Source organism: Strix uralensis, chromosome 1, assembly GCF_047716275.1.
Source record: "Strix uralensis isolate ZFMK-TIS-50842 chromosome 1, bStrUra1, whole genome shotgun sequence".
In the NCBI taxonomy this organism is placed as follows: domain Eukaryota; kingdom Metazoa; phylum Chordata; class Aves; order Strigiformes; family Strigidae; genus Strix; species Strix uralensis.
Window position 1 is genome coordinate 150,165,216 of NC_133972.1, and position 17,088 is coordinate 150,182,303.

A 17,088-nucleotide genomic window follows, 5' to 3' on the forward strand; every position below is an offset into this window, starting at 1 on the left:
CCAGGTAGCAAAAGGGCACAGGGAGTGATGATTTATTTGCTGTTATGTAAACCTCATGGGTGAGAGGGCTGAAGGTAGCAGGTACCAGATGAAGGGGAGATGTAGCATCACCCAGCGCAGCCAGAAAGGGCTCATGTGAAACCACCACACCCAGGTTCATGGTCCAGTGAGGTTGGCTCCCACCCGCTGTGTGGGGCAGAAGTTCAAAAGGAGCTCAGAATAAGATCAGACAAATAAATGTATGAGAAACAACCACCTTCGGCTCAATTAGTCCCCTGAGCCTTGGACCTCTTGGAAAGTATGCTGGTATGTTTGCCCTCTTCTTGCACCCTTCTGCAAGTTTCTCACAGTGCAGTGCTGCCGTTCTTGTATTTCTCATGTTGGGTTTTATTTCAGAATAGTTCTTGGCTTTCTCTGCAGAGCAATTATGCATTAGATTAGAGAAGTCCCTAAGAGCCACAGTGACACCAGGGATGTTGCTTCCAGACAATACATTTGACAACATGATCAGGGAAAGTTATTGTGACGAAAGAGGTAGATTAGATTATTGAAGCTACTTCAAAATTGAAAAGAAAACCAGACATGGTATTTTAAAGTGATGTTGGAAGTGATATTCACTTTTCTTCTGTGATTTAGAAATGCAGTTTAGCCTTCTGGATTTATATGTTCACAGCCATACAGTTGGTTTTGTTTGCACCTTTAAGAAATATGTATGAATGTAATAAATACTTAGACAGATCAGGTGCCACAAGGGATGTGCTCTTTAAATTTCTCAGATGCAAGCAGTAGCTCATTTTTACCCCAGGTGGGTCTGGTATTTCATTGACTAAATATGGCAAGGAAGTCTCAAGCTTATAAAAAAAATGCAACTAAAATTAGAATGGCAAAAATACTTACTACAGAAAAAAAGAAACCTAAGAAATAAACAGTGCAAGACTCATTTTGTTTTAAAGTGGCTAACACATGTTTTTTCCATGAGTATATGTGGCTCATTCTAACAACATATTGTGCAAATGAGTCACAAAAAATATGACTCACACAGAAACACATGCTAAATTCTAGTTAGCATTTTCCTTTTAATTTCTTGTGTTTCCAGGAGAGCTGCTATGCAGATTTATGGAATCTGCTCCATAAAAAGAAAGCTGGACATTATCGGATCTATCACACTTTATCACTGATAGACTTAGCAGATGGTACCACATTTATATACTGAAACTGAAAAGGTACTGCACATAAAAATATGCCTGAGCTCCCTCTCCCTCTGAAGTTTGACTACAAATAGGGAGAGAAACCAAAACATTGTAACCTAGGAAAAGCTACAGTAGGAAAAGCTGCATTCAGCTGGTGGGAAACATGAAACAGAATCACATAATTCCTCAGAAACATTTGGCATCATGACACTTTTATTTTGGGTGAAGCTACATGCAAAGGAAAACACTGCTGAGCAGAAATCAAGATACAGGAGTATTAGATGGTGGGTTTGTGCTTTGCAGTCATGGGATTGTGAAAAGGGAAGGGGGACAAGAGAGGGTAGTAAAGAAAGCGAGCCAGCTAACCACACACAAGCTCTTGTCTTTTTAGTTCTTGGGATTTACTTGGATCTGAAGCAGCTAATGGATATTTCAGGTGGTTTCACACAGAATCTTTTTCAGAGTAGACCAAAATGTGTTATTCCATTTACTGTGTTTGTCTAGAGACCAAACCAGAGTTACATACCATGAAACATGGTGATTCCTATGTGGCTGAGGAAGGACATTGAGCAGCACAAATGTACTTATATATATGTACACAAGACTTCAAATTGGCATATAGCCAACACAGTGGTTTTTGAATCACTCTCTCCTCTGCAGCTGGTTTAGGGAACAGGGCCTTGGTTTCCTCTGGCCAGCCCCAGCTGCTGAGACAGAATGGTTGAGGCCTCAACATCCCCCTCCCCACCATGGGTGAAGCCCCCCAGGCCCAAATGAGCTAGGCTCAGGTGAGCACAAATACAACCAGAATAAACCTTTTCCCCAGGCTGCCCTGAGCACTCTGCAGCTGAGAGTATGGCCTCTTCTCTTCCTTTTTGGCCTTTCTTTTTCTGGAAAGGAGGTAGGAAGAGGTAGTTGCCAGTGGGGCAGCTGAAAGGTATTGCATTTCAGTGAGACAGGCTGGTCTTCAGCAAACTGAATATTAACCCTAGTCTCCATAATATGCCAATAATCTGCATGTACAAGGTGTCAAGCCTGGAGATAAGACCACAGTGCATGTCCTGATATCCTCAGCAGATGGCAAAGGGCAATGTAAAATGAAGCTCTGTGCTCACCCTGACAGATTTCATGTCTCAGCCCAGGGGGATGCCTCCTGGCAGGGGGAACCTGGCACATTGCCCCAGTGTCTGCTACCTTTCTGCAGGGGTGATGGGGCAGCAGTCGGCACCATGAACACAGCTCCAGCAGCCAAGCTCTGATCCCCACTCCCAGGAATGGCCAACACAGAGCCATGAGGTTGCAACCTGTTCCATGAGAGCCTGAGACAAGTCCCAGCACTGGGCTTGCTGGTGGCAGGGCACTTATAGAACCATCTCTAAAGCAGGGGTCATTTGCTTTAAATTGCATGCCCTAGCATGCATGACTGGGAACCAACAGATGATGTCCTGGCCCATATAAGGTGCCATTTAAAGTGTTGCAGGCCAGTGGTTTGGTTTGACATCATTAATTCTTTTCAATCGCAGCATTTCTTTGCAGTTATAAGGAGCAGTTCTTGTACAGCCTTTTTACACTCACAAGATACATAGTCTGCTGTGCTGAGAAGATTAATTTAATTGTAGATTTCATCAGCACAGCAACCCATTTTTTCTCCTTCTGCAGCACCAACATGTGAAATACACGTGGCCAACTGGTCTGCCATTAGCATCCCTCTAAAATCTTCATATAAATTTCAGTTTGTGTAGATTTTTAACTCATTTTCACCAGTTACTGAAGACCAGCCCAGATCTGTAAATAGAAAATTAGAAACAGCTGGAGAATAAAATGGGACTCAGTGCAGACGGCTCCTAACCTGAGGGTCTCTGTTGGGTCTGCCGCATTCACCCTCCGCTTGCTGCCAGTGAGGGAGCTGCCCAGAGGGCTTCTGTGACCCAGATTGGCATAGACTTTTCCTTGCTGTGTTATAAGAAACAGCAAGATACAGCAACCTCTAATTTCCACAAAGATGCTGGTCAGTCAGCTGGCTGGGCACGTGTCTGATGAGCAGAAGTCGTGCAGTATGTTACTGTTATTATGTTGCTTAACAAGTGCATACGCAATAACAATGGCGAGAGGCAGGGTTATAAAGTTTTGTGGGTTTCAGTTCCTTAGGGACTCAAGTCATTTCTCACCATTCAAAGAGGAAGACTGAAAGCTGGTAGAAGTAGGCACAGTGCCTGTTTCCACATTCAGCCCTTCTTGCACACCCATCCTTTCACATGGTGGCTACTTGGGGCTGCCCCAACAAAAGGTGTCTGTCAGCAGCCTGTGCTGTGGTATGTGGGAATACCACTAAGGGTGGATTAGGCTGAAGTGACTTAATGCCTTTTATGCAGGGCCTATTCAAATGTGAACATTGGTCTCCTGAGAGAAAAATCAATATATTTATATATTGTGCATCCAGCCACATATTTTAAAACAGTACTTGAAACCTCAGCCAAGTTTTTCAGGAAAAAAAATTGGTAACTGAATCAGCAATCCCATTTAATGGTGCAGCAGCACTGGTAGAAAATAATGATTAGGAACAAGTTTAAAGAAAAAGTTACAGGTCGAAGAAAACAACTTTCCATGACTCATGAGTTGCAGGCCAGCAGCACATATCCAAAGTACTTGGACAAGGACATGATCCGAGCTGCCGCCACTCCCAGCCATATGTGGGTCAGTGTCTCGGGGCCAATTACTTGGTGTGTGCTGGTTCATGAGCTCTTTAATTCAAGGGCTGGAATGAACCTCACCCACTGAGAAACAGCCTGTGCATGCAGAAGCAGGGCTGATTAGAGCTAGGGCTCAGAGCTGGAAGAGCTGTAGGTGCTCATTGTGGGGTTAAATGCGTTTTATTCACCACATGTAATGGAATGGGATCATCTAAAAATAAATCTCCAGGCTGTATTATCTGAAACAGGGCTTCCCTCAGTTTGGATTTTGACAGAAGGAGTATAGAAACTGATTTGCAAATAGATAGGCTTAATGTAAAGGGTTTCTTATAAAGATGGGCTGAGTCCCCACAGAAATGTACTGTATTCAAGTCTCTGTTCTCTACTAGCTCTTATGCCTTAGCACATTGTATCTGAGCATTGAAAGATACTGAACTGCTTACTACTATTTATAATTATCAATGCCATTTTATTTAATTCTGGAAAAGATACAGTTCTTTACGTATGTGCCTTTACTCTACTTGTTTCAGTAGCCTGGAGCAGGCTGGTATAGCCCACAGCTTGGGCTATAGAGCTAGTCTAACTTTCCCTTGGGACTCAACTCACTCCAGAGGCCTTTTGCTCTCCTCATTTGATGGTCAAAAGTATTGTCTGCAACATCTCCAAGTCATGCAGGGTCTGGTAAGCTGCTGTAAAGAAGAGGAAGCAAACTTACTGGATTTCAGCCAGCTTGGCCCTGGTGGAAAAAATGCTTCCTGATCTGCAAGCATCAGTGAGTCATGTGGCATCCTGAAAAACACAGCTCATGTGTGACAGCTCTGGAGAGGGAAGAAGCACAGGGCAGCTCAAAAGGATAAGAGGCTTTTGGAAGGTCATCAGTGCAAGTGAGTCACAAAAATATGACTCACTCAGAGTGAGACACACATGCAAATCCAATCAGTGCTGGCAGTTTAATTTGCATGCGCTAGGTTTGTGAAAGAATTGCTATGCAGAACCTGCTAAGTAAAAATATAAGTTGGGCACTATCAAAACACATTGTTCTCATCACTGTCATGTGTGACTACATGGGAAGCAGAAAGCTCCAGAGGAAACTGCTTAGTCCCACCAGCCTTGGCCCTGGCATGCTAAGGATCTGACTCCAGCTCCTCCACATGTGCTACTGCCTCCTGCCTTCCTTCCAGTCACTTTGCTCATCTCTGTTGGCCAGACTAGAATCTCTCCTGCTGGTGAAGGAGATGATGGATGTGAGCACTTTGGCCAACCAGTTAAAAAAAAAAGTGGAGACAACTAGTTGCTTGCCAGGCAGCAGCCCTACCCAGAGCAAAGTGAGCTCCAGGAACAAAACCAGTGAAGTTTATGATCCTGTAGTAGGATTACTGCTGCAATAAAAGGTTTTTTGCTTTATACTGAAAAAAATGAAGTATTTGTAATAACAGTAATAATTTTTCAAATTTCAATAAAAACATTTACACTGGCAATTTTCTCTAGTGAGGCAAGAATAGAAAGACCCCACACCATTCCAGTCATATGGAATACATTGATTTAATGTCAGATTAAGTGAAACAGAGTATTGAAACAACGCAGGTGATATACAGGATCACCACACAGTCATTGGCCAGGCTTCAATTCACAAGACAAGGAGGGTTTCCTGTAATTTGCTTGATGATTCTTCAGTCCCCAGTGTGCTTCTGCTCTTTTTACTGGGATTTGCTTCCACTTTCTAATACTACTAACTCCCAGTTGATGATATTTAAACATCCTTACCATGGAGGAATCCAAAACTCATTTCTGTTTACTTTTTGCTGCTGTCCCTGAGACGTTCTGCATCTGCAGCACCTTCTCTTTTTTTGTCACAGTCTAACTTGTACCTTCATTTTATGTTGTGAAACTCACCCCTGCTGGTACACAGTATCCCATGCACAGTAACAAGTGTCTGACTGAACCCAAATATCTCTGTATTTGTAGAGAGGTGTAAGAAAGCAAGCCAGCATATGGGATCTGCTCATTTAAGTAAAATGGAAGTTATATATACAAAATCATGTTACTTTAGCTATATTCAGGCCCAAAGGAACTGCTTCTTTTCAAAACAATTAGTCTACATTAAGTATGCTGTAATATTAAATATCTGGAATAGTAAACATTCAGACAAGTCTAGATGGCAGTATCTCTGCCTAGATGGTCATAGTGCAACATGAGTATTCATAATCACAGAATGGTTTGGGTTGGAAGGGACCTTTTTCCAACCCCCCTCCTGTGGGCAGGGACATCTTTCACTAGATCAGATTGCTCAAAGCCCCATCCAACCTGACCTTGAACACAGTTTCTCTGGGCAACCTCTTCCAGTGTCTCACCACCCTCATTGTAAAATGTTTCTTTCTCACATCCAATGTAAATCTATCCTCTTTCAGTTTAAAACCATTGCTCCTTGTCCTGTCATTACAAGCCTTGGTAAAAAGTCTCTCTCCATCTTTCTTAGAAGCCCCCTTTATACACTGAAAGGCCACAGTAAGGTCTCCCTGGAGCCTTCTCTTTTCAAGACTGAAGAACCCCAACTCTATCCGTATGAGGAACAGTGATTACTCACAGAGCTCCTACACATACTTACAGTCACTGCAACCAGCAAAGTGACTGTCCCATGGTTCTATCAGGCTCATATTCTTATTTATATAAGAATAGGAATGCTCTAACAGAAAAATATATATGTTTTATATTCTGCACAGAATAACAAATCCCTTTTCTTTGCAGGGTTACTTGATAAGCTGTGTGTGGAACTGTTACCGGTACATTAATGGCAGAAACAACTCAGATGTGTTGGTGTACATTACCACCAATGACACTGCGGTAAGGATGTTAGATCACAAACATTTGTCTAATATTATTCATTAATAGCTTTATTTTATATTAATTTCTGAATCCTTAGTTAACCATCTTAATTCCTTTGAGAGTCCTCATCTGTTGGTTATGTTTAGACTTGAGATTCAACAGACTGGTGTGCTATGTTTACAAATCACATCTATTGCTAAAATATTGGGTTTATTTTATGCATAATCTGTCAAAGATTATATGTTAAACCAGAATTTACCTTGTGGCCCTAGGAATAACCCCCAGTTTTGAGCTCTCCAGATGTGTAATGATCTGGACAGTGGGGGGACTGATTAGGACCCAGGGATGCTGTGGTCTACACCCACTATGAAATGTGGATTTAGGTATAGAAACTGTGATTCAGGACACTCAGCATCTGGTGTAGTGCTTTACACACTCACAGAGAGGAGCTAAAAGACAACAAAAGTTCAGTGATTCATCTCCCAGAGCATGATGGGTTTTGTATAGTAAGGAGACAGAATGAAACAAAGATCGACATGGAAGAAATGAATAAGCAGATTTTAACCTCAAAGAATGGAATGTGTCAGTTCACTTTATAATAGTTTAATGCTGACATGCAGATGTGCAGGGCATGACTGCTAAGCAGTGTCTTGCTTGTTGCAGAAGACACTGAAGGAATACAAGAAGAGAGAGTGCCTGGAAAGAGCTAGTTCTGTTTGCAGCAGTATCTCTGTGGAGCTGCTTGGTTCCACCCAGGCTACACACTGTGGGGGCTCTGTGCCAAATCAGTCCCTGGGATGACTCCACTGACTTATGTAACAAGGGTCTTTACATCATTTATGTAACAGAATGAGGGCAACATGAACTTGGTCCTTTGGATCATCTGGGTAAAATTTCAGGATTGCCTTCTTCAGGTTTTCCTAGTCATGGGTGATCTACACACACTGAAGTATTAGACCATCAACTGTAAACCATTGGAATGAGTGGTTCCTGTGCAGCCACAAGAGCTTAGAAAACTGTTACTACTTTTACATGAAAGTTGTAACTCTTGCATAGTTACTTGTCTTCAGGACCTGGAGCTTTAAGAAAAGCATAAGAAGTTTTATGGACTATGATCAGAGCTGGCAACCAGGACATTTAAGTATAAAAATATGGGTTTATTGAGAGCTAAGAAGTATTACTACTTTCTCTACTGGAATCTGCTTTGAGTAAAACCAGGAGTTTTAATGTGAAATAATTTTGACAGCTCTTTTGTTCAGCCTGTGGGTAGCTGCAACTCAGCTTTAAATATTGCTAACTCTACAACCCACAGAACTGGCAAGCTTGTTGGTGGGAGAGTGTCAGCTGGATTATCTGGAAAACTAAACTTAGCAAGGTTGCTTTTAAAGCTACATTAAAACCACCTGCTCCACTGCTGCCTTTACAAAGCAAAAGGCTTTGGTCTTCAGAGATGACTGGTTACCAAAACTCCTCTCCGTACTTTTGTATTTAGTAATTAGCAAAGTGCTCTGAGCTGCTTCCTCACCTTTAAAGTGCTTGTAAGTGTTTCTGTGAGGAAAGCAAGTCCTTTTATCACATTTACAAATGACATATTCTTGCACTGAGAGTTTAATTTGACTTTGCTTATCTTGATCTTACAAGACAGCTATGGCAGCAGTAGGTTTTGAGAAAGGCTGTGCACTCCTAGCTAGTGCCCTGATCAATGAACTCTTTTTCTTTCCCCAGTATTTACACCTTCTTAATTTGAATATAGTCAAAATCTCTTGCTTTCAGGTATGATGTATTTGTTGTTCATGCTTTCTAAGTAAGTTCAATGAGGTTTTGTTAGATCAGGTCCTATAGAAAGAGCTGTTTGGGAATTCACCCAAAAATTCTTCTTCAGGAGTACAGAAAAGCTCAGGAACAGTGCTGATGTGGAAGAGTTTCTCAGGCCCAGCCAGAGAGGCAGGAGGAGAGAGAGTCACTAACAGCCTGGGTTTTGAATTATTTATTTGGGGTGGAGGCAAGTTTCATTGAAACCCATGTCTGACTGCTTCTCTCCAGTCAGGATGAGCTCCTTCACCCCTAGGTGACACAGCCGGTCTCCACCTCTTGCACATCCTTCCCTGACAAGCTCCATGGACACCCACCAGCACAGTGCACTCAGAAATGTGATGGAGGAGCTGATGTGCTCCTAAGCAGCCTCTTTCTTTCTTCGGCTCATTGCTGAGCTTCAGCAAGGAAGAACTGTTTGTAGGGTTAAATCATCATCATTCTCCACTGTGAATCAGAAGATTGTTCTCCCCTCCCTTCACCCCCACAAATCACAGACTCAGAAAGACTTTTTTTCTATGTCTACATTGAGAGACATCAGCAAAAACTCCTCTTCACATGACTGTAAAAAATTAAGCTCAACACAATTGGATAAAAATGGTTTCAAAATGAAGTGTGGAAGAATAGGGCTTTGAAAGTTGAGTGCTGAGGACCTTTGAGAGTTTAGAACTCTTGAAGAAACCTCATGAAATTTTGAAATGCTGTGATAGGTCACTGCTGTCTGTTGAATTGTACAGTATTCCCCCAACACTCAAGTGTACTTTTGTATTAAAATGATGTTTTTTCATTTTTATTGATGCTGGGAAACTTCTTTCAGCAGGGCTCCTTCACGCCAACATGCCTTTAAATTATAAACTACAAGTTTCTTAAAAAATGTGGGTCAATCTTTGCCCTCTGCTTTGAAAGAAATGCATCATTTTTAGAATCAAACCTGCTACCTGAATTCCAGCAGAGCTGCAGGTCATATCCGCCGGGCATGTTCTCGTCTTCAGGGATGTTTTTTTGATATATACTTATCATCAGTATTAGCTGAAAGAATACCAATCTGTACAAATGGAAATGAAAATCTAAGCTTAAATATGGGACTGGTCATAATACCTACAATTTAGAGTAACAAGTTTCAATTATATCCCAACACTTCCAAAATCTAGCAATCAGATCCCAGCTGCTACCTGCTAATATCTCTTGTACTGCATAATAACTAATGTATCTCATCTACACCCTGAACACAAGATTTGTTTTAAAAGTTATTAGGGTTGCAAGTGCTAGATACTGTATTACAAAAAACATTTAGAATGGAGTTTAGATATGGGCTAGAACATGGGTTAGTTTACTGCCAAACTTAAAAGATCTATTATATGTATTGAGATGATTAGAAATTCAAAAGCTTTCTGCAGTTACATAAATATTTTCGATGAAGCTATGAAATTTATTACTACAAATGTTTTATTACTGTGTCTTACAATTTTTTGGGAGATCTGTCTTCAAAAAATATCTTAAAAATGAAATGTATAGCTTATTTCTCTTATAATCTGCACTCAGGGGAAAAAAGAAATCTCTGCCTTCAGTTATAAATCAGCAAATTCATCTGTGAATTCAAATTCTATATACCTGCAGGATTTGCATTGAAAATGGAAAAGGAATGGGTAAAACCCTGTTCTCTAATAACTCTAATTACAGACAGTTAAATAGCCATAAACAGTTGCATTCATGTTATGATTACTCAATGATTGTGGGTGCCATTTTTTGAAGGGAGACCTACGTCTGTTGTAAGAGAAGGCATGTCAGCTACAATAGTTATTCTTATCTCTGGTCTGTTAACATCTTGGCAAAATCAAAGTCTTGGATATTCCATCGCTAGATAAATACAAATTTACTTATGCCTTCATAAAGACCATTATTTTCCCTCTTCTAACTTTTGAACTAGGAGTTGCCTGTTTTACCTGCTCAGAACCCTTGAAAAATATATCTAAGAGTTTCAGTTAGAATGGAAATATGACATTAATGACTGGGAAGATTTTCTCAAGAAGAACAATCAAATCCTTACTAGCTGGGATGCTATGGCAGGAGAGATAGGAAGGGTCCACAGTTACTTGCTGGCTACAGCAGCTGTGAACCCTTCTGAGATGTTTGGATTACAAGTGTCTTCCTTAGGAAAGAAAGAAACTTCTTTAATATAGAGCACTAAGATTTGGTTCAACAGAGTAAGAAGCTGTGATTGTTTATAATTGGTTCTCCAATCCAGAAAGTTGTTCTGAAAATAATAACCAGATTATCTTTTGTTTTACTGCATTTCTTAATTTATCACTGGTAGGGTGTGTAAGCACGCTTACACATCACATCCGGATTTGATCAGGAGAATGGATAACTCTGTAAGCCCAGCCATGCAGGCCTGCTTCTTGTTACTTGTTCCTTGGCTCTCTGTGACCTTGGTAGGTCTCACAATTAGTTTTCCTCGTTTCTATCTAGAGCAAGTCCATCATGACTCTGTAAATTCACGTTAAGAGTATACAGGTCTCAACAGCAGTATTCATCCATCTTCTTCTTGGCTGGTCACATGGTGGAAATCTACTGATAAGTCCTCCCAAGAGATGAGCTTTTGTGTTTTCTGTCCTCACACAGGACTGCTCTGCCAACACCGGTCACTGGTGCTCTCCTGTATCTGTCATACCTTCTCTCACACTCTTTGTGAGATCCTCTCTGCAGACCCCTCTCTGTTACCAGCCCCCAATTCAATAATACTTCTATTTTCAAAAATATTCAGCTGTCTCTCTGCCTTCCTACTAACTGTCTAATTTTCATACCACTAAAAGTCATGAAAATAACTTAAGTGTGGACTGATCTGGAGGGGAAATTCCCAGCACAGAAACTTCCAGCTAGTTCTCTCGATCAAAGTAGTTCTTGTAAACAGTGCTCATAGATCTGAACTGTAACTAACCTGATAGCTACAGTTATTGGCTACAAGATAATCTGATTTTTGCCACTCAGCGTAAGTGGTTTAAGCCATCCTTTTTGCAATTGTGCCATCTGGAACAAACAGACATCCTTCCCACTGCAGGCTGTGAATGGGATACTCCTGCTGTCCTTGTTAGGTGAGAGGTCCTCCTTCTGTGGCCTTTGATCAAATTTTGACACCACATGAATGTACCCAGCTTGGGTCCATGAACAGACTGTGTTATGGGGTGGGGGGACCAGCTGGTGCTGGGTCGGGGAATGGCCTGGACCCCAGACAGTGGGAAGATGTGACCCTCCTATGCACCAGTGGCTGATAATGCCAGGACCTGGGGATCCAGCTGTGTACCTTAATCACAGCAGAGTCACTTGGGAATATGGTATCATCTCCCTCCTCTAAGTGTTTTTCCAATACTTCTCTCCCCTCAGTTTCTGGAGGTATCTGTAGGAGATTTTGGCATGGCAGTAAGGTGGCTCCCCTGCAGTGAACCATAGTAAACTGAAGATTATTTTTTCCACTTTCCCAATCTGGGATTGCTTTTCCTGCCAACTGCTCAAGCACACCATTGATGAAGATTCATTTTCTACACTAATTTAAACTGTGACAGCAGTAGCATGGAAAAGTTCATCCAATTTGGAAAAATTGCCAGCATATGAGTGCAAATGATAACCCCAAGTTAGATATTTTGTTCTCTGAAGCAGGAAGAGCTCCTTTGTGCTCTTGGACAGCCAGGGGATTTCATTTTGCTTATTTTTAACTCTCACTGAAGCCAATCAATGGAAGTTTCATCTCTGGCCATGCTGCCAGTGGGGATAAAATGTAAAGCCGTAAATCTCTCTTCAAAGTGGGATTTAGATTCTTACATACTTTATCAAACTGCTCCAATGGATCCTATCTGACATACATTTATCCACAACGGTTAATAAGTTATTTGTTTTTTCAATGCAGATAATTTCCTTCTGTGGACATAACATCAGCTAAGTAGCCTGTAATTAATCTGTCAACACTTTTGTTTGCCCTCCTTTCTCAAAGCAATAGAAGACCTATTTGAGAAGTGCAGAGTTAGGCCTTTCATTCCTGCTGGATGATTCCTCTGAGAAGAGGAAGAATATTCTTTGGTAATGTTGGAAGAGCCATTCTTTGCATTATTGTGTTATTCTACATGTGTGGAAGGTGATTAGTTCGGTTACGGATGGAGAGAAGGACCCTTAGACTCATGCCAGTTAAACAGACTGAAGCCTGAGATGGAGCCCAGAGGCAGACAACCATGGGCAAGAGCTCTTGTTTCTGACAGGTGCTTTGGGACCTGTGATTTCCAACTACTGAGCTGGTTTTGGGAGAGTAAATGTCAGAGTAGAAGACAACTTGGAGAAAAGTCCTGCTTTAAAGATATGTTTCATAATGTGGCATAAAAGTCCTACAAACTTGGCAATGTTCACCAGGTAGCTGGCCTTGTGTGGCAGTTTGTAGGCATAACATTATTACTGGGCCACTAGATCAGAGGCATCTTTTTCCAGTGAGTAGTAACGACAATCATACTTTAAAGTGAGCGAACACCACAAATGAATACCCCTGGCATGACTCACTCTCTGAGCCCTTCTCAGGGCCTCCAACTGAGTCCAGGCAGAGGAGTTCTGACCTTCCCTAGTGGAAACTGATAAAACCTGCAAGAGGGTAAACAGGAAGGAGAGAATAGGAAGAAGCAGGGACAAGAAAAAAGAAAAAAAGGATATAAGCAGAACTACTCAATGCTTGAAGTAAAGCAGGTGATTAGTTAGTCCCGTGCAATAGTCTACATGAGATCTGGGAGTGGGGTTTAAATGCTGGATCTGTTTTTCTGCAGAACTGTGCTTATAAACATTCCCAGAGCAATGTCTTTAATCAGAGAATCTTCTAAGGGCTCTGGCTCCACATGGATACCAGCATTCACATCTTGCTAGTGTGCACATGTAACGCGCACTTCCTCTTCTTCTGAGTTGCAGAAAAGTATCATGACAGTCTGCGTCTGCCAACAAACAGCTATTCAGCTGGTCCAGCATTTCATATTCTACCTGCAGTGAAGTCCCATCCCTTGTCAGTTGTCTTTTAATCTTAGCGAAGATATTGGTTTTTCTTTTTTTTTTTTTTCTTGGTAACTTTTCCATCTTATCATCTGTACTCAACTCTTTCTTCCATTGCTTCCTTGTTTATGGAAGGATTTTGCTTTAAAATCCAGCATTCTCTGTGGTCTGAATAGCTTCATGCTGCCCGTTTGCTCTGTTGCTTACTGCTATTCACTAATCACACTTCTTGTTAAAGGTCTCACCTGTTACTAGGTAGCTGCTCTCAGAAGACAGCAGTGCTGTTTGGAACAGGCCATTAATGGTGTCAATTTGGGGCAAATACCTTCTTAAGTTTAAAAATAAGATTTCTAAAACATTTCCCCTTGTCATTACAGTCATTAAATTTACTTACAAGTTAAATTACAAGATCAAAATATACATGTTTATCTATTTTCCCCAGTAGACTTTTATTTTAAACACAAAAGCTGTATTCATGTTCATAGTTCAAATACTGGAATTATTCTAATACATGACAATTTGTGAGAGAGTCGAAATAGAAATAGACAAATCTGTTTTCAGTGTTCATAATTAGATTAAAAAGAAGACATGAAATAGGGATGTGTAATTTAAATCTTCCAAATCTTTTTGAAGTCATTAATTGGAAGTGATGCAATGTAGGAAAAAACAGAGTGTTTATAAATTTGCAGAGTTTCTTTACAGACCCTTTTTTTCTAACAGGGTTGATTCATTACCATCTGGCAGCTGCTGTTTTGCAGCCTTGAAAAAACAAGTCAGAGTCTTCAGTATAATTCCAAGGATACGTATCAGTGTGGCAAAAGCTGATGACAGCTTAAATCCCTGTTGCCAAGGATATATGGGTGTATAAACTGAGCTGTGTGTGAATTTTCCAGGTCAGGCTCAAGCCGTAGTTACGCTGTGCAACAAAGGACGGGGAAGGCCTGAATTCACTCAGGCAGGTATTGCTCAAGCAGGGAAATGCAGCAGAGTGCAAGAGGCAAAGTCCCGGCAGCAGTTAGCCATGCTGTGCCTTTATAGCCATATAGCTGGCCAACGGTAGAAGCCCTGCCCTTCTGCAGAGCTGCTCTTCCCCGAGGCGGTCCTGCCTTCAGCTCCAGCACTAGCTCATCTGGCATCTTTGCATCGCATCCCCTTGCACAGTGCAAGCCTGGCCTTTGCCAAGCGGAGGAGGAACTCCTCGCACACCCCAGTCCCTCCAGCCCCAGCCTCTCTGCTGAAACTTACCCAACACCACAAACCATGCAGATGCAGACGGAAAATCAGCGCTCGGTTGGGTGGGAGGGCGGGGGGCAGCGGCGGCAGCTGGTGGTTCAGCAGGTGGCATTGTGCTCTCACAGAGTGCCTGGAGGCAAAGCTCGGCCCCCTACCAGGGAGCAGCACCCAGCTGCCGTTGTTTTGCTGAGGGTGTGACGGTAATCAAGAGCTCTGGCTTCCTGCGGTTATTAATGGCTTCTGGTAATTTCTGGACCATTCTTACAGTTTGATTTCAATTCACTTTAATGGCTCCCATAGAGCAACTGCACTCTTCCCAAGCGTCCCTCAGGACTCTTTATGGACACAGGACTGCCTGCTGCGGTCTATCCCAAACTGTACAGCGCTTGCGGTTTTGGTCCTCTGGTTTATGAGCAGTGAGAAAAGCAAGGTCTGCTTTAAATGAACTCTGAGACAAACAGTCAGCTTCAGAAAGAGGAAGGCAGAGTGGGCATTCATTTACCAAATTCAGAAGATCTGCAAAAGTTTGCGGGTGTTTCTGGTGGACAGGTGCTTTACAGATGTGATTTATTAACATAAGACTTCTCTCTCAAGCTGTCAGTTCATCACCTTTCGTTCCTTTGTACTTTTAACACAGTATTGTAAAAATTTGTTATAAACAAAGGCTTCCCTTCAGCATTCACTAGGAAATGCCTAAACACACTGTGCGAGAAAAACTGTGTTTTATATGGCAATATTATGCCTTACTTTTTAATAGTGATACCAAAAGAATGTGTTCATATAAAAATAAAAATCAGTGAAAAATATGTATGGAAGACAGAACTAGAGATTGGTCATCTCAAAATCCCAGATCTTAATGCTCCCAAATGTTATAATGACACTTCAAAATCTACCTCCAAACTTTACAACTGGCCCATCTCTCTGGTGTGGTGCCCAGATACTGACATTGAGTCACCCCATGTCCCTAGGCATATAGATAGGGAAAACCGGTCCATCTGGTGAGGTGAAGATAAGACAGAAGCCTTTCCAACAATATCTGTCATGCAAGCACAGCTGTGATAACCACACTGTTGGGAGATGACCAGTCAGGTTAAACAATTTGAATGCCCCATGGGAGCTATTCCTAGGTTCCTGTCTTGTTAACTCTTGAGTGGGATATACGATATAATCCTAAGAGGAGATAATGTTTGAAATAGATGCAGGTTAGTATTTTAAAAGTTGTTCAAAAGATTAGTGCTCTGTCACAGTCTCTGCACTCAGGACAACACATCAACCATTTGCTACACAGAGCCCAAGTATACTTCCAGTCTTCAGTACCGATGACATGCACACAAGTACCTCCTGAGAAAGTATGTGCTCATCCAGCAAATGCTCATTTTGAAAAAAAAAAAAATGAAGGGAAATTTGAAAAAATAAATATTTTTGGTCCATACAAATCATGACGTGCAACTAGAGATGCAACAGCAGAGGGCTGGCCAAGATGTAGGAAACACTTCTGTGACCTGAGGTGGACTATCCCTCTATGCCTTTGAATGGAGAGGGTAATTACACCATTATTCTGGATGACTTTTATGAGCTTGCACATGATGGAAAAAGACAATAGCTTCCCGAATCCAATTTTCTTCCCACGCAAGGGTAATCACATTCTGTCCCTAAATATTGCTGTGTCCTAGTAATATATACATTTATTCCTCTATCTGAAGTGCTGAAAGCATTGTGCTGCTCTATTACAGAAATCCATAAACCCGTGTAAAGTTTCTTAAATAGTGTCTTGGAGAGCTGGTGGTTTGGAATAAACAAGCAGTTTCGCCAAAAAAACCCAAAACATACCAACTCTAACTTTGCACAGATGATTTTACAGCATTGAGGCCTACTTCTTCACTGAATGGGGTTATAAATTATCTCTGAGCTATTTTGCTTCCAGCTACTCCATCTGTAACCATTCTAGTGCGGTTTCTAAAGGAAATGCATACACATAAACATGAAAATACTTCCTGTCCATGTTGAGAGGAAGGTTTCTTGGGATTCATTTGATAGACAACATATCACGAAACCCTTAAACAGTAATGAACTAGCACATTTTGGACAAACTTTTCAAGCAAAAGCATCTGTGCATAAAACAAAGTAAAACTTTTCTCATTTGATATTAAGTATGATTTGTCTTGGATATGAAGCTTTGGCCCTATACCCAGAAGAAAGATGGGAAAGGTTTTTTGTAAACGTTGCTCTCTGACTTTCTCAGAAACAGTTGCTTTGACTGGACTCATTTGACCAGAGCAGCCATTTACATTGTAAACAGCCACCTCTTAAGCAGATATTTATAAGCA

General features: G+C 41.4%; 1 protein-coding gene across 1 annotated transcript in view; it reads left to right on the forward strand.

Annotated features, from left to right (window-relative positions):
- Positions 1-17,088, forward strand: part of LAPTM4B (lysosomal protein transmembrane 4 beta) — a 60,754-nt gene that overhangs the window by 33,167 nt on the left and 10,499 nt on the right. Inside the window, exon 6 of the mRNA XM_074885086.1 lies at positions 6,626-6,721. Coding sequence (XP_074741187.1) covers positions 6,626-6,721 — 96 coding nt within the window. The remainder of the gene's footprint in view (positions 1-6,625; positions 6,722-17,088) is intronic.